General features: G+C 35.4%; 1 protein-coding gene and 1 non-coding gene across 4 annotated transcripts; both read right to left on the bottom strand.

Annotated features, from left to right (window-relative positions):
- Positions 1-359: 359 nt before the first annotated feature.
- Positions 360-13,034, bottom strand: spag (RNA polymerase II-associated protein spaghetti). 3 transcript variants are annotated; one of them, XM_073086265.1, is made up of 10 exons: positions 12,958-13,034; positions 11,235-11,357; positions 10,376-10,501; positions 8,748-8,875; positions 8,034-8,244; positions 7,332-7,349; positions 6,729-7,082; positions 5,821-6,264; positions 5,078-5,270; positions 360-4,406 (listed from the first exon to the last, which is right to left on the bottom strand). In XM_073086265.1, exons 3-10 carry the CDS (start codon positions 10,475-10,477, stop codon positions 4,318-4,320), a joined length of 1,539 nt encoding a protein of 512 aa, XP_072942366.1. In that variant the 5' UTR covers positions 10,478-10,501; positions 11,235-11,357; positions 12,958-13,034; the 3' UTR covers positions 360-4,317. The 3 variants fall into 3 exon arrangements, with proteins under 3 accessions (XP_072942366.1, XP_072942363.1, XP_072942365.1); XM_073086262.1 differs by lacking the exon at positions 12,958-13,034 and adding an exon at positions 12,780-12,951; XM_073086264.1 differs by lacking the exons at positions 7,332-7,349; positions 12,958-13,034 and adding an exon at positions 12,780-12,951.
- An 8,893-nt stretch (positions 13,035-21,927) lies between these two features.
- TRNAL-UAA (transfer RNA leucine (anticodon UAA)) lies at positions 21,928-22,011 on the bottom strand. Its single transcript has one exon. It is a non-coding gene; the product is annotated as a tRNA-Leu (tRNA).
- Positions 22,012-24,432: the final 2,421 nt, after the last annotated feature.

Genomic DNA, 24,432 nt, shown 5'->3' with positions numbered 1-24,432 from the left:
GTACCTACACTAGACGGAGTGGCGAGCATCAAGCTCACCTGGGCGGAGTCCGACGGGGAAACGCGCTAAGAGAACTCCGGTTGCGTTCCTTTGGAGATCCCGGAGTTCCACATGACCCCGTGTCGCTCCCACAGCATAGGGTACCTTTTGAAGGTTTCCCCCTCCAAAAAAAAACAGGACAGATTTGATCATTATGATCACTGCGTTACATTTTAATCTAATTTTGCTTGCATCTTTTATATCACAATCCTGAATGAGTATAAATGCCTGTATGAGTTGCAAAAACAAGGCTGTGATACCAAAAGGAAAAAAAAATAATTTCTATAATATTTATAGGTTAAGTCGAAATAAAAAACCACTTACAAAACACATACCATTTATTTCAAATAAAACAATCACAGAACTTAACATAAAAACCATTCGCACCAATTTATTAAACTAAAGTCAAATAATGACAAACAAATAAACGATGACTATTTGCATATTTAACCAAATAATATAATATATAAGTTGGTTATTTAAAATTTGCACACAGACCCAAAAGTTGTACTTGTGTTGTGTCGATATACAAGTGGTATGACGTCACGCGTAACGGTCTATCTCTTTCGCATGTATATAGCTTTAAGGGGATGTCAGAGAATAATGTATCAGCGGCATGACGTCACGCGTAACAGTCTATCTCTTTCGCACGTATATAGCTTTATGGGGATGTCAGAGATAACTATTGCTTTGATAAAGGTGCTATAACCCTTCATAGTTGGACAAAGATATATCTGCCTTTACATGGTAACGTTAGCGCTGTTCTGGTTAAAGGGTGTTATGGGAGACCATATATTAGTAAAGTTTACTCACTCCTAACAAGAAAATGTAACCGGTTTTGACAATTGAAATTGTCTCTCTCATCTATTTTCGTGTTTGAAAAATATTAATAAAATGTAGTTTTTATATCATTTACGAGTGAAACGATATATTTCCACACATTTTCTTCGATTCGTGTTTTACACCACTTAACTGCGCATGTCGGCATCGTTCCGCGTAAATTACACCATGACAGCCATGAAATGGCTGACAGAACTGTCAGCCGTTTAAGCCATGGCTTCCTTCAATTACAAAGCGGTGAGATATCTATACTTATCTATGTGAGAGACATTTATACGAGGGGTACCAACGAATCTGTGAGAGAGCTCAGTTAGTACCATACTTCTGAGATGATTTCAGATATCAGAAGCCACTCACCATCAGATGGACTGCATGCTTGTTTCCTATACTGAAAAATGTATGTTAATGATATAATAAATCCAGGTGGTATTTACCGCTTGTGAGTCTTTCTTTAACTCAAAATAAAATACGAGTATATTTATGTATTTTCGTGTGAATGTGCAAACTTTCATTAACCGATCTCTTAACTACCTATATCTAAGTATGAACACTTGTGCAGTGCAATTTGGTGAACTACCATAATAATTAACAATATTGGCGATTGAATGTGATAACAGATTATGCGAAAATATAATTGAAGAACCATAAAGCCAGATATTTTTTATTTTACGCAATCATCCAATTTGAGTATGTATTTACTCTATTTACCTTCTATTTTAGTATCAACGTTACATCAAAATTCAATCTGAAATCCAATATCCCTGTTATGATGAGCCTGTTGGCTGTCAAAACTGTGTTCAGTTTTGATTTACTTCTGGGTGTACTCTCAGAAGCGTTAGGCCATAGCCCAGTACGCTGTCCACATGCATATGTATAAATTTCACATTAATTTGAGACTAATGAAAAACTCAGGCATTTCCGAGTAAGTTTTCTAGTTGCCCTTCACTTACATTAAATTAATCAATGAATGATAATTTTCATAACGCACTAAATAATTTCGAAATATTTGAATTGCGTGCCGAAAAACCCCGAATCGACATCATAAGAGACCAAAATATACAACAAAGTAGTTAATTTACGGCTACGTACAATAATACATATATTTATTTACATCGGTACATAAAAAGCTTATAGGTACAGCTAACAAAAGATATTTTTCAAATGAACCAATGAATCAATCAATTTATCACCAAATAACACTGCAAATTAATAAAAGGATCAATTCTAGTTTCTTCGTACTACAAGATTTCTCGGTATCTTATAGGCCCAATAGGCATGATGACAAATGTTGAAAACCCCTTCTATAATGTACGTACATGTCTACTGATTCCAAAAACCGTATTATTTCGGCAATAATATTAGTATTCACGAAAACAATAGCATCTTTTTATACCTATTGTGAATTATGCGCGAAAACGCTCGCGGGTGTCATGGCGTCCGTTAGTGACGTCACACTAGAACATCCCATACAAAATTTCAAGCAATTCCGGGAAACACCCAAAAATGACGTCATTCACGCCCCGATGAGCCATTTAGGCAAGATGGCCGACTGCAATATTTTATTTTATTAAAAGTATAATAAATCTTTAAGTTTTTTAAGGTGGGTCTTTTTGAGGATCCTTTCATTATATTGTGTTTACTTATTATATCACTTATTCTTTGATTTTTTTAATACCGTCATCATACCAATTGTAATCGAATGTGACGCTTTATGAGGGCCTTTTATAAAGAAACATGTTATTTATAAAATGTCTACAACGAAGAAATCTTATAACACAAGACGACACAACAGCTAGAGAAAATGTATAAAAAGCAAATAAAATACATAATAGTTATAAGTACTTGTATATTATACACAGGAGAAGCATATTGGGACAATTTGGACAAACGATAAAATGAGATTTGTAATGTTTCAATATCTTTTACTTATTTTGAACTTGTTAGTAAAACATCTGCTTACTTTTACATTTACTTTTTACTATGTATTTCAGGAAAAGATATGTATATTATAATCGTACGCGACTTTTTTAACATGAAATAAAAAAAGATAGCAATGATCATCATTCTGTACTTAATCGGCGCCGGATATAAGCTTCTTTATAAACGCACCCGAATTGCAGTAAGTATTGCACATCAAACTACTTATTTTGTACAAGAAATATATTAATTACAGATAATAATGACAAAATTGTACAAATGATAAAATTGTGCACACAACACAGTACATCAATATATTCCTAATATATTAAAGTTATGTGAGAAAAAAACATATTTTTACTAACATAATGGGAATTTTCCGAAAATTGGGTTAACTTTAATTAATGCTTATAAGAGGATAATTAAATGCTTTAAAATTTGCACCATGATAATATATTACGACACATAGACCACAAAAAAACGTAGGTTTGAGATGATAAAGTAAAAATATCAAAATAATGTTAAGCAATAGTGCTAAGTGACATAAACTCATATTTGTTCTCCTAGGACATATTTTTTCGAAAATTTAGACCAAATGTGTATTTATTCCTATACTATTTAGTATAAACGATGAATCCTAAAATGTAATTTTTAATGGTGAAAACTCGAGGAGCGTTAGGAGGAACGACCATCCCCTATTATGAATAATATAATTAAAAGACGACCTACACAGATTTTTCATTCAATTTACATACAAAACTTAATTTATTTCTGTAATTTGTAGAAAATATTCACACCTTAAGCCCTCCTTGTCTGTGGCTTATGATTTAAATTTAAGCAATGTCGGGCGCAATCGGTAGTTGGATGGGTGACCGCTAGTGACTAAACCTGCGCTTAAGTCGTTCAACCTTGTTGGCCTTATGCCGGTTTGAAAACATTTGACAAGGATTGGGCACCAATCCGTAATATATTGTGCATGGCATCCCCAAATATAGACAAATGCCCATCATTGGGAAGTGGCGGCACGACATTAGCGTCCAACTAACCACATTCAACATAGATTCTTTTCATAATTTGATACTTTGAGCTTTAATACAGAGAATTTACATTATCAATGATCGATCTATCTAATGTTTTTCGTATTGTAGCGACTTCCGCTACTCGTCCAGAGATGGCGCCACGAGTATCCTGGATCACGCTATCGAAGTTTAATAAGCATCTTGTACGTATACAAGCTCCGAACTGAGGCTGTCGGAGCACGGCCGCTCTCCGGGCATGATCACCTAGCCCGGCGGGAGATCTACCTTTGCCAAAGTACCAAATATAAATATTTGACAACCCCTTACTAGACACGCAGATTTCGATTGGTAGACGAAAAGATAGATGGGTTATTAACAACGGGCGTTAGAGATCATTTCTTTAACACAGCTGTCATGATGTCTTAAGATGACAATACATTAGTCTCATATAACATATAGTGTTTCTACTCAATGTTAAGTTATTATAAGATTTGTAAAGGACTTAGAGTTCGTATTTCTCCTTCATCTCGGCAATATCTTCGTCGCTGCAGTTTTCCGCCGTCTTGCAATGCACGAGCAGTTCATTCAGTACTGGAAATAAAATTTATCAATTGTACTAGCTGTACGGTAACTAACATTGTGACACGAGAATTTAATATATAAGATTTTTAATGAAAGTTTTATTTTGTAAATGTTTGTGTGATAAAGAAATGGAGTGGATATAGTTTTTTTATGTGATAGAAGTAGCAAACAATCTTGCAATCCATCTGATCGTAAGAGGCTGCTATCGCCCATGGACATCTGTAATCAACCCCAGATAAGATTAGAATCCCACCTGAGGTCGACCGCAGATGCACTGCTCAGGAATAACTGTACCCTTGAGGAATAAGCTGGAACGCCTCGGATAAGTAACTAACATTGTAACATGAGAATTTTATATATAAGATTATATGCAAAGGATTAAATTTATGGAGACCAGGTTTTAAATTTTAAATTAATCTAATACCACAAATCCTTATCGTTAAGAGAGGTGACCGTACCCAGCAGCGAGACATGGGTTGATGATGATGAGAAATACCACAAAAAAGCGCAAAAAAAATACTATAATTCATTCTAGTAAATTCTTTTAATATTATTAAGACTATTAAAGATTATCATTGTTTAATTTCATAATTAATTTAATTAAAGAATGTTATTATAGTATTTTTTTCGACTTTTTATATATATATTTTTAATCATAATAGATGATTATTTTAACTCACATTCTTTATCATTCGATGAGAGGAACATCACCAGAGCAGAGAGCCGCTTCACACGTCCAAGCTCTTTAAGGTAGGTGGTGACTCTACCACCGAACTTGTTCTTGTGGTCATGCACCACTTTGATCATCTCAGACAACACGTCGCACTCGAGGGCGTTCGCGAACACTTTGGGAATCTTAGTCGGCTCGAACAGCTGAAAGAAATAATATTTCTTTATTTATACAACTAATTTCATAGGAAATTAACTTTATCCTGTATGAGATCTGCACATTATAGTTATGTTTCATTCGGATAACTTCACTTTCGTCTGATTTACCCAATACAAGAAATATAACAATTGAAAAAAAAAAACATACCTTTTTAATACTATTATTATACTTTTTAAAAAGTTTTTAAGAAAGATCCAATATGTAGAAACTTTAAATGTTACAACATTCTTATATGAAAGAATGTTTAAAAACTTATGAATATTTATTTAAATAAATTGCTTTTAAGATTGTGCCATATTGATATATTCGAGAAGATGACGCCATCTACAAGCAATTTTATATACCATTTTGGTAGAGAAAGTGCCATCTCTTGATGAGATACAGAAAGTCTCCACAGCAGCATATGTGTTGGTAATGGACTGTTGAGAAGTAGTTTTTATAGCAAGTTATATATCGTACACAATGACCTAGCCACCGCAATTTCACCAAAATTCTTCTACCTTCAATATTTTTTTACACAAAATCGATACTCACACTCAAATACTCGCTCCTTGCAGTATCATTGCCCTTCAAACTGCGCCAAACGGTCATAAACTGGACACTATTTGCCGGCGGCACCATTATACTCTCCTGAATTTTCATCGGTTGCGTTTCTACCTTTACATTCTCATTCAGTTCCTTATTTTCATTCGTTTTAGCTTCCCCGTTCAAATTATCTTTATTCATGCACCGTAGGAAAGCATTAACATTTTTCTGCACCCGTTCTGCAGTTGCAAAGACTGTGCGTTGACCGTTCATGTTTCTTTCAACATTTCTATCGCGTATAACTTTGTCCGTCTTTTCGTCGTTATTATTAGTGTCTCCTTGAGCCTGGTTGTCGTTGATTTCGACAATTTTCATGCGCATCGGTGGTTTCTCTTGTTCATTGGTCGCGTTGCCGAGCGGTATTTCCTTAATCGGAATGGTTTTTAATGCCCTCTGGAAATAGAAAATGAAAGGTATTGATAATGAAAAATCATATTTCTTTACTTTTAGTTCTGTTGTAAGTTTTGGTAGTCATTAATATTATTTTAAAGAACCCTGCTCTTCAGTTTCACCCACGTTTATAAGCGTAAATACTCGGTATATTTCATAGGTTTTAATTGATTTCTGCGGAACCCTCATTATTTTTTCTAAAATAAAATATTACCTTAGATACTCCTTGTAACATCAAGTAATTTCTAGTGAAAGTCCCATTAAAATCAGTTCAAAACTTTCAAGCCCGCTCCATATTCTCACGAGAGCGCGAGAAAAGCACGAGGAACGAGAATGTGGAGCAGATACGAATCGGGTTTTTCTCGCGTTCTCGCGAGAATGTGGAGCGGGCTTCAGAGATTAGCCGGAACAAACAGGTAGACAGACAGACAAACATTTTAGATAGGTTACCACACGTTACAACTTACCTTAGATCTCAAATGCGGTGGTTTCTTCACAGGCTTAATGACCAGTACATTCTCACCGACACCATCCTTCCAATTAGCCAGACCGCTAGCACTATTCAGCTCCACTGTAGTTATGGGTGTTGGTTTCATATCCGGATGGATTTTCGAAGCTTGTGGTACCCCAAAGATCCTGCTTTGTGTCTGTGGGGGGACCCATTGCCCAGTGACTTTGGGTTGGGGGGTCGGGGGCACCCGTTGACCCATTTTTTGTTTCTGTTGCTCAACCTTTGACTTTGGCTGTGTTGGCTGTTGGTTGGTCATTTGTGGGTTGGTCGGCTGTGCTGGACTTGTCACTGGTGACGATTTGGCCTTCCTCTGTAATTTAAGCAAATAAAACCTATGAGTATTTTAGAATACTTCTGAAATACTCTATGAAATTTGATGTGGTTTTCAAAACGACAAATTTTCGAACAACATTTATAGTAACAATAACCCCATTTTGGTATATTTTAAGGGTTACATTTCATTTGTAACATTTCAGTTTTTTTACGACAATGTCATGATTTTTTTAATGACACCGGTAGTTAAAGTAACTAAATAGGAGAACTAACTACAAGTACTCACAGAGGCCGGATCCATACGCTGCTACGAAAGAGGATGTTATCAAAATACTTTTTTTATAATGAATGTAACACATAGCGGCAGAAAACGCAATGTATTGCAAATATCATAATTTTAAGAAGTTTTGGGGATTGTTAAACAGTCTTAGCAAAGAATATCTGACTAATATTAGCAGACCAACTAAAGCAAAATTAGAGGACCTAAAGTTAGTAACACCTGATTACATGAGTACCTATTCTATGCATATAAATTATTCTATTTTATTATATGAACTGGGATTCCTAATTTTATACACACTTAAAAGCATTTCAGATAAAAAAATATGCAGAATTTAAGGTGAAGGAGCGGCACCACCGCTACACCTATTTCTGCCTAATAACAGCAGTATTAAGTGTTGCTGTGTTCCGTTTTTAAGGGTGTGGTAAGGGAGACAGACTTTTCCGAGGCGTTCCAGCTTAGTCCTCAGGGTAGCGGCGCATCTGTGGCCGACCTCAGGTAGAAATATCAAATCCTATCTGGGGTTGATTACAGATATCCATGGGCGGCAATAGCCACTTACCATCAGGTGGACTGCATGCTCGTGTGCTACTCCACGCACTAAAAAAATGCAGACTTGCTTTAATGTATTAAATATCAGTTAATTATTCCAAATTCCTAATTTGTATGTAACACACACATAATTCATACAAATTGTGTGTTACTCACCCCTTTAGTCCCCATGCGTTGTTTGATCGAGTCCAATTGACGTTTAGCAGCAGCGTTGTGGGGTTCTAGCTTAAGCACTTCCATGAGGTCATTGCTCGCTGCCCGAAGGGAACCGAGCTTCTCCCGTGCTGTGGCCCGTCTTTGTAGGGCTTTCACGTATGTCGGGTCCAAGCGTAGGGCTTCGGTGCAGTCCGATTCGGCCTGGTGTAAGCTGGAAAGGTTTTGAGGAGTTACATTAGATTTTTGAGGCCTTGGAAAGACATGTAGAAAATCACAACATCATTCATCAATAAATAAGTGAGTTTGAAAATCCTTCTAAGATATGTCAAGGTTAATTTCTGGAAGGTGTTTTGCAAAGTTACATTAGATTTTTAAGGCCTCGGAAAGGCATGTAGAATTGAAATCAAGACATTATTAATCAATAAATATGGTGAGATTGAAAATCCTGGTCAGATATGTCAAGGTTAATTTCTGGGACCTTTTTCAAATTGAAATAATTCACAAATCTTTGGAAACATCTTACGATTTTTTTCTTATCTATTAAGGTAAATGATGAACAATTAACTTTAAGAGCACATTATAACATAATTGGGTCAACTTTAGCTTTAAAAATATCTGACATTCACAAATGCCAACCATTTAATTAAGATCTCAACTTGAGCCCTCTACACAATAGATAGAGACCTGTGGAAAGATAAAAAATTAAAAACTAACCTGTCCTTCTTGAGATAGCAGAGCCCTCTGTTAGCATAGTATATGGCGTCATTTTTGACCAGCTGAATGGCGCGGTCGTAACACGCGATGGCGTCGTCCCAGCGTTCAACCTTCACGAACTTGTTGCCCTGAAATTAATATATAAGAAAATAATATGGTATTAAAACATGCCATGAAATTTTTTTGTAGGCAGGTAGCATAAAATTGTAAAAGTAATAAAAGGATTTTACAGTCCGGCACATGGTCAAAGACCATATTCATTCAGACAACTATGAGTATTTTTTAACACGCTTTTATTAGCTTGGGTTATATGTATGTATGTACGTAACATAATGGAATCTTTGAACCCGATTTCTATCCACTTTGAACGTTCAGTTTAATTCAAAATTTTGAAGAATTATCAAAAACCGATGACAATACACGATTTTAGTAATTTTGTACCATTGTCCTTATCAACATCCTCAGGATTAACGATTTTCGAGGCGAAATTGTTAAAGCGCCTGTGAGAAAGTTCATCGCAAGTTACTACAATGCAAATAATTGCTTTTTAGTTTCAATAACTGTTATAGCATGATTTTTAGTTTAGAAAATAATAATGTTATTTCCCTATAACTCAAATGTTCTGAAACATATCTATAACACCCTCTTGTAGAATGATTTTTATGATTTATGATACTCAAAGGGTAAAACGAAACCCTCCGTTGTCGGTACATGTGACACTGGGCTTTATCTCTTAAACCGTAATAGATAGACACTTCATTTTTTTACAAACGATGCATGATGGTGGTCGCTATAACAACAAATACTAAAAATTAATAAAATATATATAGTTTAAAAAACTAAAAAACACGCTTTTATGTTAAAATCAACTAAAAAGCAAAAAATAATCTTCAATCTAGGAATCAATTAAGGAACAGTAAATAGTATAATTGTGGAAAAAGTGTGGGCCGCTTTTCGAACCTGATAAATGGAGCACCCCACACGCTAGATTGAAGATTATTTTTTGCTTTTTAGTTGATTTTAACATAAAAGCGTGTTTTTTAGTTTTTTAAACTATATTTATTTTGAAGTTATATATCTTTTAATGTGGTTGGAAAAAATTATAAGAGCGAATTTTAAACTGAGATCTATAATGGACACCAGAAACTTGGATACTACATATGTCCAGTAAAATATGTACCAATAATTTTGTAATAATTGTATGTTTGTAATATCTACATAGTTGCATTTTTGCACATATAGTACACTAGCTGACCCGGCAAACTTTGTATCGCCTCAAAATCTATTTATCAAATATATTTCATATAAAATATAGCCTATATTACTCGTGGATAATGTAGCTTTCGAAAGGTGAAAGATTTTTAAAATCGGTCCAGTAGTTTCTGAGCCTATTCATTACAACTAAACAAACAAACAAACAAACAAACAAAGTTTTCCTCTTTATAATATTAGTATAGATAAATATATGTAATAATCATTCATATTTAATATGCACATAACATTGAAAATGCAGTGCCTAAAATTTGAACCCCAAACCTACGTTATATTATAATATTAGAAGAGCTTGAAATTCATTCTGATGGACTGCTGAATCAACAAGTGTGTATAAAAACAACAAAACATATTACCCTCTCTTTCTGGCACTGGGCTTGCTCTTTTAGTTGGATTTGCTTGATAATCTCGCTCTGTTTACCATCCAAAGTTAGGGACAGTGGACCCACCTCCTCCATATCCAATTCTTCATACGCTTTGTCCTGAAAACAAAAATCCATTTTACCATATATATATTAACCTTTTTACCGTCAGGTGGACTATGTGAATGGTTGCTACTTCTAATCATAAACAAATTGAATTGTCCTACCAAGGAAGGACATTCATTCTAACTCATATACGTCAGTTATTGGTATACAAGGTATGGCATACTAGGTTATCAATTTTTCATTGACACTAATTTTATATTTTAATACAACACTTTAATAATACTGTTCGGTTCTCAAAAATTATACATTACCAAAGTATATTATTTATATATTATTTTTCATTGAGGTATTCCAAAAATAAGACATACATCTGCCTGGAAAACATTACCCTCTGCAGTTGTACTGTAAAAATAGGGTTCAAATTTAAAAGAAATATTAAAAATGTCATGACATAATTATCTACTAAACTTTCTGTTTGTGTTGCTAAGACTTGATATAACTTATTATTGATATTCCAATATTTTAAAATATATAGTCACTGGAAAGACTAGGTTTAGTGTTAAGTGTTAGACTTTTAGCCTTTCCAGTATACTTACTTGTCCCTGTAGTACCGTCGTAAGAGGACTCTGCCTGTGGTAAGAGGCGACTAAAAGGGGGTTCCGGGGTTGCGGCCGGCAAGAGTGGGAGCTCAAAACGTCCAGCAAACGACTCCGGGTAGGACAGCAGTATATATGCTCACTTCACTTCCTTTGTGACTTTTTGTTATCTTTATCTCAAAAAAACTTACAGCATCAAAAGTCTCCCAAGCGGTATAATCAGTTGTCGCAGGGCGTTTTCTGTTTCTCTTCTTGTTTTTCAGGAACTTCTCCCTGCGCTGCCGGCTGCGAACTGGTGGCACCTGGTTTCGGAACTACATATATTCATGATTAGTCAACTTTGTCATTTAGTAGTTATAAATAAAGCTTTATAAGCATTTAAAATAGATTTATACAAAATTGAGTATAGATATAGTCCGCGTAAAACTGCTAGTCTGCTCTGAACATAGAAATGAATCACATCACCATAGCAAACTGTATGACTACACCTGCTCGCAACAACTTCAGAGCAGACTAGCAGTTTGACAATAACTTTTGTCTATAAGGCTATGCATTGTATATATATTTGTAGTAATAATAAAGTATAAATTCTATGATTAAATATTTAAAGTTGTTCATATAATCATATAAGTATGTATAAATAGTAAAAGATAAAATTACAATATTATAAATTAAAAGCATTACGACACATAACTATTTTTTTTTGTTTAGTGTGCATATACACAGATTTATAGACGCCATATTACATATGAGGTGATTATTTTAGTCCTCAGGAGTAGATACATAGCTCTGTGATCACATACGGATAAAACTCCTGTTTTATACAGAGTGGATTAAATATGTAGGCATCGGTAACCATTTCCTATCAGTGCATTATTATTACTAGTAATTATTAATAATATCTTATTTATTTATTATTATTAAATAAATAAATAAATAATATCTTCAATATTTTCTATATAACGTAAAGGTTTATTTCTGAAGGCTACTACATAACTGAAGTCTGTTATACCATTTACTTAGGTATAGTCCGCGCAAAACTGCTAGTCCTCTCTGAATATAGAAATGAGTTGCATCTCCATAGTAAATTGTATGACTACACCTGCTCGCAATAACTTCAGAACGGACTAGCAGTATGGTGCGGACTATATCTACATAAATTTATTAAAGAAGTAGTATACAGCCATCTATAATCATAATTTAAATAGAGATAATAAATTGGTACCTAAATCTTTCTCTACAAAGACCAAGCAATAGTTGAAATATTTCAAAATAACATTTATAAGACCAAGCAATAGTTGAAATATTTCAAAATAACATTTCTTTAAGAAACATCAAGAAACATACTCGTATTATTGTACTTATAAAATGGTTATATTGATCATTCTTATTATTTATAGTTCTATTTTCGCAATAGATAGACACAAATTACTAAATACTGTACTAAAACAACACAAATCTATACGCGATTCAGTCACATTCTTCTAAACACATTTATAATTCAAAATAATAGACACACAATAATCAATAAAGTTCATGCTATCCAAATTCTCGAATAAAAAAGTAAAATAAATGAAAATAACTACAATAGGACGCATACATTGATAAACGAAAAAATAACCAAAATTAAATTAAAAATAATCCGCAAACAGCAAGACAAGGTGCCGGTTTTGAAAATTAAAAAAAAATAAAAGTGAACAACCACAAAAGATACGATGAAATTCGAAATTAGAAACCTGCTGGGCTTCGCCTTTCAATGCAGCCTCCTTTTGTTTCATCTCGTTTTCCCAAGTATTTAAGTCTCTAATGTAATACTGGACTGTTTCCCCATTCTGTTTAGCTTGATTCTGTATCAGAAAAGCTTTTTCCATTTTTATTAGCAACAAATTTTCTTTACAAAGAGAATTTCTTTACCTGCTAGATCGATACAATCCGCACTTGTCAAATTCGACTGAAGTTTTTTAAATGTCATGTCCTAGCCAGGCAACGGCACTTTTTCGAAACGAATTGCATAGATAAAATATGTCGTTATGATAGTAAAATGTTTTAATTATTGAAAATACTAATAATTGACTAAGGATGTTTTTTATTAAATCAAGTAAATAGAGTTTTAAAATAGTTTATACAATTTTGCTCAACTTAAATAAGATTTCCTTACACAGACATTTTTGAGATTACAGATAGATGTCACTATTTACACTGTGATAATGCTTTTTTTTTATCTCAAAGTAAAATTATACAATAATAAAATTACTTTGAGGTTCTTATAATCCAATATATTTTTTGAATAGTGTCACTGGAGGTCACTGGAGGAACACAGTGAGCTGTGTTCCTCCAGTGACCTCCAGTGTCCCTCTTATTGTGTTTTAGTTTTTTTTTTTTTTTTTAATTTATTATTTCATTGTATTTTTAATACTGAATAGATGATGGTCATGATCTTGAGTTTATTGTCCTCAAAACATTTGTTCAATTCGACCTAAGATCCTATTTATTGAGTACCCATGTACTATACATTAATCTACAAAAAGAGAATCAAAAAGGTAGATTTACTTTTTGTTTGTAGCATTTTTTAAATTATATTATGTATTGGAAAGCTTAAAAAAAAATAAAAACAAAAAGTAAACTGTAAATCATACACAGTCTAGACGGTCTAGATACTTATTCGCACTTTTGAATATTTATTTTCCCACCAATTATGTACGCGCATCGAAATTCGAAACTATATAAAACTTTTAGGCCGCTGTCACACTCGACCTTCAACCGCCCACTGCACTTCACATGACATCGAGACATCTACATTAGATCCATACGACTCAATTGCTGTCAATGTTATCAATAGCACCTACGCTTTGGAAAATTGCATGCATTGTTGACACATTGAAATGTAAGGTGGGCATTCGTTGAACGCATGCCTGTGTTACCTAATGGTCGTTTAATTTGAAGGTCGAAATGGATGTAAAGGAGAACCTGCATGATTCGAAGGTGGTAGAACCCTTTATGGTTCGACTCCGGCGGCACCACCGCCACACCTATTTCTACCTCATAACAGCAGTGTTAAGCGCTGCTTTGTTCTGGTTTGATGGGTTTGGCAAGGGAGACATACTTTTTCGAGGCGTTCCAGCTTAGTCCTCAGAGGTAGCGGCGCATCTATGGCCGACCTCTGGTAGGAATATTTAATCCTATCTGGGGTTGATTACAGAATTCCATGGGCGGCAGTAGCTACTTACCATCAGGTGAACTACATGCTCTTCTGCTATTCCTATATTATAAATATACCTAGATAAATGGAATAACGATATAAGAATAACGGTAAAATCCTCATTGTACGTGTAGCTCGGGCTCGAGACCCCAAATATAAGTATGTAACTAATCGCAGCTGTTTCGTAGCTGATTCTTGCCACTGCGTCAGAAATAAGATTTAGTACTTAACTTTGAGTTGTCGCCGTCAGGTAGGGTTCCCAAAAATGGCTTAAAGAATTGGCAAATAACCATGTAGTGCACTCGATGGAAAATGGCTACTGCCGCCCATGGACATCCGTAATCAAACCCAGATAAGATAAAATTTCTACCTAAAGCATCTGTAGGAAGTTAATCTTATCTGGGATTGGTCGTCCATGGCAATCTGACTTTTGGCCACTGAATATTAAGTTGGAACGCTTTGGACAATTCTGCCTTATTTATCTACCATTACCATACCTTTAAAAGCGGAATATGCAAGTGTGGCGTTGTCATCGGAGTTCCTCTGAGTTCTACCTTCAAAAACTGTCTTGCTCATACTTTGCACTCCTTTGTTCTACGCACAAACAGTTCTATAACATTTTTATAATATTAGAGAACACACTCTCGTGACCGACCTTGTGTAGCTGACCTGTATGATTTTATAATGTAACTGTCAATCAAATATGGCGTCTAGTGTACGCTATGATGATCCATCTTGTAATGTTTTGACTCAATTTAATGTAATTATTTTGATTTAACTCTAGAAAGTAGGTTAGTATTTCATGTTTGCTTTTATGTGTGCCCCGAATATATAAGAAATGTAATAATAACTAGTTAAGGTCTTTAAAAAATGCTTTTATTTATTTTTCCAACCTATCGTTTTGCATGTTTTATTTATAACACATGCACAATTGCATAGAGAATCATAGAACCACTGATAGCGTCAGTCACAAAATAAAAACTATTTTGTGATAGAATGACAAGAGATTCGATTTCAAACTGAGAGTCCGAGGTTTGAATCCTAGGGACGCCTCTGTTTTTTCAAGTTATGTGCTTTTTTACATTTTTTACAGTTTTTCAAGTTATGTGCTTTTTTACTCGAAGGTGGTAGAACCCTTTGTGGTTCGACTCCGGCGGCACCACCGCCACACCTATTTCTACCTAATAACAGCAGTGTTAGGCGCTGCTGTGTTCCAGTTTGAAGGGTGTGGTAAAGGAGACAGACATTTCCGAGGCATTCCAGCTTAGTCCTCAGGGGTAGCAGCGCATCTGTGGCTGACCTCAGGTAGGAATATCTAATCCTATCTGGGGTTGATTACAGATGTCCATGGGCGGCAGTAGCCACTTACCATCAGGTGGACTGCATGCTCGTCTGCTCCTCCTATAATATAAAAAAAAAAAAAAACATTACCATTTGCTTTAACAGCGAACGTCATGAGGAAATCTACACGCCAAAGTGATCTCCAAAAAATATCTTATGGATTTGTAGTCTACCAATTCGAATTTGGCCAGCGCCGTGGACTATGGACCAACCCCTCTCACTTTGAAAGGAGACCCGTGCTCAGCAGTGGAACAGTAATGCAATGACAACGCCAATCAAATGTTGCTTCCATTTAAATATATACCAATTATACCTTCGGCAACTTTTAGAAACACTGTTTTATATCAAAAAGCTTGAACTGCACGCGCGGCCTCCTTTCTTGTCAGAATGCTCATTACTATGCATCCAAACTATATTGGGTAATGTGCATAATGTGATGTTTCGAGTTATAGACCTTTGCATGGATCTCAATAATAATTAACGAAATGCCACCTGTAAATTTGGATGTAATCGCTAACTCTCGCAACCTTTGAACTTCACCAAACTGCAAATTGACGAATAAATTATTAGCTCTACATTTTAGTTTACTATTCAAAATATTAAATTGGAAGTAATTAATTTTATATCAGCACTCAGCACTCTATAGCGTTTCCGAAGTAATGGTTCTTATTCCATTAGTTTACCAACAGTGGTACTAATGCAGAAGTGATCCGCAAATGTTTTAAATGATTGAATTGTGAATATCTGCTATGAGCTTCGACAGGAGGGCAGGAAGGGGCGATTTCAGATATCTAGCGTTTAGCGATTTTCAGTGACTTAGCGATTGCATCAATGCTGTATCTCTTTGCGTTATTCCTACATCAATTGATTTAAATTACTTGTGACTGGCGCGGTCATGCGCGGTGACATGTGCGAATAGGAAACGTGTGCTGGGTATGGAGTTTGATCGCTACATTACAGCTCTCGAAAAACAGCTAAAGGTGGTTGAACCATTTGTGGTTCGAGTCCGGCGGCACCACCGCCACACCTATTTTTGTTAATAGTAGTGTCAAGCGCTGCGGTATTCTGGTTTGAAGGGTAAGGGAGACATACTTTTCCGAAGCGTTCCAGCTTAGTCCTCAGCGGTGGCGGCGCATCTATGGTCGACCTCAGGTAGGAATATCTAATCCTATATGGAGTTGATTACATATGTCCATGGGCGGCAGTATCCACTTACCATCAGATGAACTGTCTCGTCTGCTACTCCTATATTATATAAAAAAAGCTAAACTGTTGAACGTGTGTTAGTGTATGGAACGGTGGTTTATGTATTTTTAGGGAACAATTGCTCCTCTTAGCGGCGATTTAGGCTCAGGAAGGGTGAGGGGAGTAACCCCATTGCCCGTGGTAATGTCCTTGGGTGAAACAAAGTGCATGTTTAGTTAGTCCGCTATTTATAAAGCATTAAATTTTATTACACCTTGCGTCACGTAATGATTGGTTAGTAGCTTTTATGGTGTCAAAATCAATGAAATAACATACTACAGTACACGCAACGTAATTAGGTATACCTATCATGATAACTTTTCCCATACGTCGTTCTCATACAATTTTATCAATTCAATTTGTAGTGAATTAAACTTGGCATGCGATTTGTAATGTGATTTGACATAATGTTTGTAATTTTTTGTTATACTGCGAAGGGTAAGTAACGTTTTTCCAGAGTATGTATATAGGGATGTATACCTACATGTCTTATTCTTTGACATGCAACCCTGGCTTGAGTTATTGATGAGACAAATGGTTTATTGTTGAATTGGTCTAACAAGTAACAAATAAACCCCAACTTCTTATAAATATAGCGAATATTTTAAAGTACTTTTTTTTTCTTTTTAAACCAATTTTCTTAAAGAAAACTATTAATATTTTCTTTAATAAGCAAACTAGTATGATTTCTGATGATTTAAAAATGTAATTGAGTGTAAGGTACGTAGTGTTGCTATTTTACCTCGGATAAACTAAATACACAATGCTACCATCTGTTTAAATCAAGACGAAGTAACCGGTAAAATCTAGTTGCAAATAACATTTATCTTAACGTCCACGTATGTCTCATACATGTCACAGAATGAGACCATGACGTAAATCAGACCGCAGAGACATCATTATCCAGTTAATTGTATTAGCATTTGTTAAGGACGTGATTTCAATTTTATACTCCATGCGAATTCCAAGGGCGATGCTCCATTTTGATGTGATGTGGTATTACAGCAACTTTATGAGTTATACCTTTTATGACGTTAAGATGGGGTTTAATATGCGCTCATGATGTCATTTTAGAACGATAGTAGTTCGAAGTTACCCTTTAAAGGTAATGAAATTTATTAAAAGCATGGATAGACTAGTGGTTGTTAGCTTGACCTATCGGGAGGTCCGAGGTTCGAACATCGGCCAAGCAGTTCCGATTTTTCTAAGTTGTGTGTGTATTAGAAATTAGTTGACAATTTCTTAAGCGATACAGGCAAACATCATAAGGAAAGTTAATTGTATCAGGCGTTACTTTGCGGAAATCCATGCTATTAAGTTAAGATTAAAACTACTTCGCAACAATCCGCTACAAATATGTATGACGGTATATATTTTTTAAACCCTGCATTACGTACCACCCTCCCTCCCTCAAAGGATGCGTACAGATGCAAAAAATTAAAAATATACACCACCATACATACCACCACCAACACGTGTTTCGCTCTAAAACGGAGCATCATCAAGGTAAGTTGACTCTACGACGGTTTATCATTAAGTAACGCTGTCAACCTAATTTTTGGTTTTCCGACTCACAAAGGACCACGGCAATGTTGTATGAGGAAGAAAGGAAGTAAGTACGTGAGTAAATAAAGACAATAAAACACTTCGGACAAAGCTATAGAATTCGCTAGTATGAACTATTCTCCCTGAATACAGCGTGTTATAATGCCGCAATAAGGCAGAAATAGGCATGAGCAAAAACTTTACGGTTTTTACTACCGGCCTTTATAAATACATTTGATATTATAAGGTGGCCATACCGGACACTGGAGTATGTAAAAACGTTTAGTAAGCGGGCAATTATGCTGAGGCGTCAACGAGGATTGGCTGAGTCATATGGACGGGAACGACGTGGTAGGCAACTTGTTGGTTCAGTACAATCTGTTTATAAGCGAAAGGATACTCATTTCTGACTCATCACAGAGCTTTAACTACTAAAGCTAGAACCATGTGAAGGATAAGTTTATTGTATGATGCAGACGCCCATAAAGATTTTTTTTTTAAACTTGGCGGAGCAAATGATTATGCATTCCACCTGATGGTAAGCCGGATGGTACAACAGTACCATTGTACCTATGAACAATGAACAACTGTAATCAATCCCAGATAAGATTAGATTCCTACCTGTGGTTGACCATAGATGCGTTACTACCCCTGGGAATTAAGATGGAAACCTTTGCATTGTATATATATGGTGATGCTTCTGGAGTCGAACCACAAGGGGTTATACCATCTTCTATACGAATACACATAAGACCACTTCAGTTCAGTTTGGGCATACATACATACATAGACTCGAAAAATATTACGACTACTGAGAGTCGGTTAAAGATACAATAAAGTAAGATACAATAAGTAAAGTGTAAAAGGTTTTACAGCAACGCCAACGGAACCCTAAATCTACACCCGGATGGTCATAATTGCCACTCTATCATCCACTGCACAGTTGAAATGCTAAGTACAATCAATACAATGAAGCTGTTGATTGTTGAAATCATTCATCATTGTACGATTCTTAGTAATTAATATTTCGGAATGGAATATAAACAATTTGTATTTGTAAAGGATTATCTAAGATATTCTACAAGGATCCAAAAAATAAGGCCTTGAATCTTCGTTCGATGTTTGAGGTTCTACTGTCACATATTATATCCTACTAGCTGACCCGGCAAACTTTGTACCGTTTCAAAATCTATTTATCAAATATATTTCATATAAAATATAGCCTATGTTATTCGTGGATAATGTAGCTTTCGAATGGTGAAAGAATTTTTAAAATAGGTCCAGAAGTTTTTGAGCCTATTCATTACAATCAAACAAACACACAAAGTTTTCATCTTTATAATATTAGTACAGATAACATCAGTTTAAAGCGCTTTTGTTTTATGTTAAAGAAAGTTAGAGAGACAAGGGTACTATCTACTTTGAGACTTTCAACCTTTAGGGGTTGCTAGGTACTTGTGGCCTTGTCCCTGTAGTTCCGGGACTAGAATAGGGCTACGGTATCCCCTGCCTGTCGTAGGAGGCGACTAAAAGGGGGCTTCCGGGGTTGCGGACGGCAAGAGTGGGAGCTCGAACCGTCCAGCAAGCGACCCCGGGAAGGACGGCGGTATGTGTGGTCGCATACCGTCGTAAACACTACGTGGTGTGGGAGGAGCGAAAACTGCTCCCCCAGGGTAGAGCCCGTTGGGCATCGCGCTTGGAGGGCTCCGGTTGTGTTCCGTTGGAGATCCCGGAGTTCTCCAACAAGCGTTGAGGACGGCCACCGGGGGGGTTTTAGTGCGGTAAAAATCCCACATAACCCGGCGTCGCTCCCACGTCGTCGGGTACCTTTTGAAGGTTTCCCCCTCGAGAAGAAAAAAAAAAAAAAAAAAAAAAGGTACTTGTGGCTTTGTCCCTGTAGTTCCGGGACTAGAATAGGGCTACGGTATCCCCTGCCTATCGTAAACGGCGACTAAAAGGGGGATTCCGGAGTTGCGGGCGGCAAGACTGGGAGCTGGAACCGTCCAGTAAGCGACCCCGGGAAGGACGGCGGTATTTGTGGTCGCATACCGTCGACTGCTCATTTGGTACTTTAATACAAATATATTTAAAAAAACGTTAGGTAAAACGACAATGCTATTTTGGGTTTTGTCCATGAGTGGTAGTGACCACTTAATAGACAAACAATACTGTTCCCATTACATAAAAAATGAGGTTAAGTTCATCAAATAAAAGTAAAGGATAATTTAATAAACAGTTTAGATATAAATGGCGGCATAATTGCTCAGGCCTTAAATTTATAGGCTACTACGCTACTCGTCCAGTCTTGCTTTGAAGGTTTTTTAGGGTTGTCAACTTTGATATAGATTGATAATTTTTTTTATCAAGAATTTGTATAGATTTTCTGGTGTTGGTTTATAATAATCCTTTTCTGATACTGTGAGTTTTGAGGATTAAATTGATTAAATTGATATAAATAACAGAGTCTATAAAAGAATGTATGTACTATATCTAGGCTTATAAGGCACTAATAACTAATACGATATTTCAGGTTCGATTTCTATCCGAAGAAAATGTTTGTGATACGAATAAATTAAATCATATTTAAATTAATATTTCTAATAAAAAATAAACTTCTTTTCAAAGATTTATACCTTATTTTTATACATAGCTACAACTTTTTTTATTTCGTATTCTGAGTCGTCTTCTCCATAACGAAACACCTTGTGAAGTGGTGGTAGATATAATGACATTCAAAAACACACTGTAAAGGACGCTGGACGCTGTATTTTGAATAAAGAAATTTGATTTGATTTGTGACAGCCCTAATTATCGCGGCTCAATATCTCGATATCTCGTCGATCACGATTCTGATATATCGATTATTGATACTAACTATAGAGTAGGTGTTGAATGTAGGCGTGCGACATTCGACATGATTTATTAATGTACAAGCTATGCACCCGGCTACGCTTGTGACCTCCGTATTGCGCAATTTAAACATGATAGAACCCTTTTAAGATCGATTCTGGAGACACCGCCACCATATCTATTTCTGCCTACTAACAGTAATATTAAGTGCTGCTGTTGTCTGGTTTGAACTTAGTCCCCAGAGATAGCAACATATTTGCCAACCTCAGGTAGAAATCTAATCTTATCTGGTGTTGATTACAGATGTCCATAAGATGCAGAAGCTATTTATCATTAGGTATTTTTCGTTTTCTATTGAACCGTAACAGATGGACTTTATATTTTCACAATATAGGTTCACAATATGTTGTACTTCTATAGCTGTTATGATAACATATACAAAATAAAAAAATAAATGAAAATTAGATAATACGGAACCATTCATTCAAGTTCAACTGGCACTTGGACAATTACATAAATTGCGTTAAAATACCTACAAGAATTACTCACACCATAAATAACAAAATGCAAATATCAGTATTTACTATTCAGTTTTCAAGAACTTTGGATTAAATTTAATATTCGCTTACGAAAGCATAAATAACTATTTAATTTAACATATAAAAATATAAAACGAAAATAAAAAAGTGGTTTATAAAAAATTCTGTCAGGTGTGGGGTTCGAACCCACGCTCCCTCTCGGGAACCAGAGCTTAAATCTGGCGCCTTAGACCACTCGGCCAACCTGACTTATCCTGAACGACTGAAATTTCCTACCGATTCGGATTTGGCACATGCGCAGTAGTATTTAATTTATAAAGTTTTGTTTTACTGTTGTGTTAGTGCCTATTCACAGTTACAAGTACCACTAAAGACAATTATCATATATTTTAACGGGAAAATCGTAAGGAAAGCTACATATCTGAGATTTGTCTATCTCTCTACTAATAAGTAATGTCACCTACTAGATTTTTCGCGTATATAAGTAGGTAATTATATGCGTAAAATATATTACGTAATACATATTATCATTATGTAGGTAAATTATAGGTATTACATAGTACATAGATATTATGTATTAATACATATTATCTTTTAAGTAAAAGTAAAATCAAATAAACGTATAATTAATCTGGTACTTTATACACCTTGAAAACAAATTGGTTATAAGAATCTCGATAAGTAGGTACCTATTTGTAAATAGGTATAATTATGTAAATAATGTGTTACAGTTAATTATTCATTATTCTAAACGGATTTCTCGCAGTGAACGTGAATTAAATATATGCGCCTAGATTAATTTAAAATTCTATTCATAATAAGTTGTGGCTCATGATGGCTTAATGATTAACTTGAATTAACACTTCTCAGACGGATATTTAATTATGAAAACGAAAAATAAATCCGTTAATCATAAAAAGATGAGGTAATGAAAAAGTAATCACTTTACTTTTTATTCATTATATATAAGTATACAAAATAAGAACTGAACGAATAATACTTAAATAGTGTCGAAGACGGATGGACCGTTATATCTTTTTTTGGTACCCGGTACCCTAGGTTTTGTGGGATTCTTACCGCACTAAAGTCCACTGGGGGCCGACCCCGACGCTGCGTAAAGGACTGCGGCATATCCAAAGGAATGAAACCGGAGACCTCTTAGCGCGTTGCCCCATCGGGCTCCGTCCACACGCAACAAGACGCTCGCCACACCGTCTGGTGTGTACCATGGTACCACGCTATGCGACCGCACATACCCCCGTAACTCCCGGGGTCGTTGGCCGATTGGTTCTTGCTCCCACTTTTGCCGCTCGCAACTCCAGTACCCTTACCAGGAGTTTTTACGTTTCGACTAATATGACTGTTTTGGTATTTGTTTACGCAATGACCCATACGATTTCCTAGTTCTGACACAATCCGCTAGGGGCGCTGATTGGAATTTGTATGGGCAAATACGTAAACAAATACCAAAACAGTCATATTTGTCGAAACGTAAAAACTCCTGGTAAGGGTACAGAAGCCCCCTTTTAGTCACCTGTTACGACAGGCAGTGAATACTGTAGCCCTATTCCGGTCCCGGGACAACATCAAATCTACCAAATTAAATCACAACTTTCACTATTTTCCACTTTACTTTACTCCACGTTAAAGTGTCACTTTAAATCGATTAATTCCATTTTATGTGATTCTCAAACAAACATAGGTACAACAACAACAACAAACAAAAACAAAACAACAAAAAAACAATAACGACTAAAATTAAAAATAAATGTTTTATGTTTGGAAATCCCTAAATAGTCTACACATCATTCCATAAATAATATGAAAAGATCTGATAAAATATAAACAATATTATCAGATCTGCGAAAATAATAATTCTAAAAATATTAGTAAATAAAAATTACAATTCCATCACCTTGACCGGTGTCCCGTTTACAAATTTGTCAAATTGACACGCCCGTTACAACGGTCCCGTGTCATGACACGTGACAGAATGAACAAACGGACGCAATCAATTATATGTTTTCGTACAATAGAAATAAATGAAGATTGAAATAACTGATTTGTTTTACAAATTATTTTAATTTTCAATCAGATTTTGCATGTGGCGTGCTAACTTGTCTGATCAATTCTAAATTTAAATTAATTGAATTAGTTGGTTTGATTAATTAATGATTGACGTAAATAAATATTAAAGCCACTAGAATTTTAGAATAGAAGCAGCAAATAGACAGTTCGACTAGTGTTATAATAGGTACTGTAATGTTTGTAAGAACCTTGGGGGCTATTTAACATGCACTGGCTCACCACTACACCAGCTCCGAGCAGGGCTGCACGTCCGATCCGTATCTCGTACGTCACCAGACTGACTTTGACAGCTACCCTCTCTACTGGCATACGTGAGACAATGTTCATACATATCTATTTAATAGATACATACACTACATCCCTTCCTTTTTAACAAATTTTATTTACTTATATATATAATTTACAATCTAAGTAATATCTTATTAAATCAATAATATTACTTAAGTATATTTTATTCTTTAACTGTCGATTCTTCGATTGACAAGTCTTCATCTTCAACCGCTTTCCATTGCCCTTTCGCACGCTTTTATTGACTTATGTTTCTCGAAGTCTTTAGCCAGTTTCTTTATTCCTTATTGTTAT

The sequence above is a fragment of the Epargyreus clarus genome, unplaced genomic scaffold, assembly GCF_041222505.1.
Source record: "Epargyreus clarus isolate Ecla_fem2 unplaced genomic scaffold, WU_Ecla_fem_2.2 ptg000024l, whole genome shotgun sequence".
Classification (NCBI taxonomy): domain Eukaryota; kingdom Metazoa; phylum Arthropoda; class Insecta; order Lepidoptera; family Hesperiidae; genus Epargyreus; species Epargyreus clarus.
Note: the sequence above shows the minus strand (reverse complement) of the source record. Positions and strands in the feature narration are given on the sequence as shown.

What these genes read in the sequence shown, in the direction of transcription:
- spag (XM_073086262.1), bottom strand. Translation starts at nt 12,914, where the DNA reads ATGGAAAAAGCTTTTCTGATACAGAATCAAGCTAAACAGAATGGGGAA. An exon ending in TGAAAGGCGAAGCCCAGCAG is followed by an intron (nt 11,358 to 12,779) that starts GTTTCTAATTTC and finishes GAATATATGTAG; the next exon opens with TTCCGAAACCAGGTGCCACC. An exon ending in CACCGCATTTGAGATCTAAG is followed by an intron (nt 6,265 to 6,728) that starts GTAAGTTGTAAC and finishes TTCTATTTCCAG; the next exon opens with AGGGCATTAAAAACCATTCC.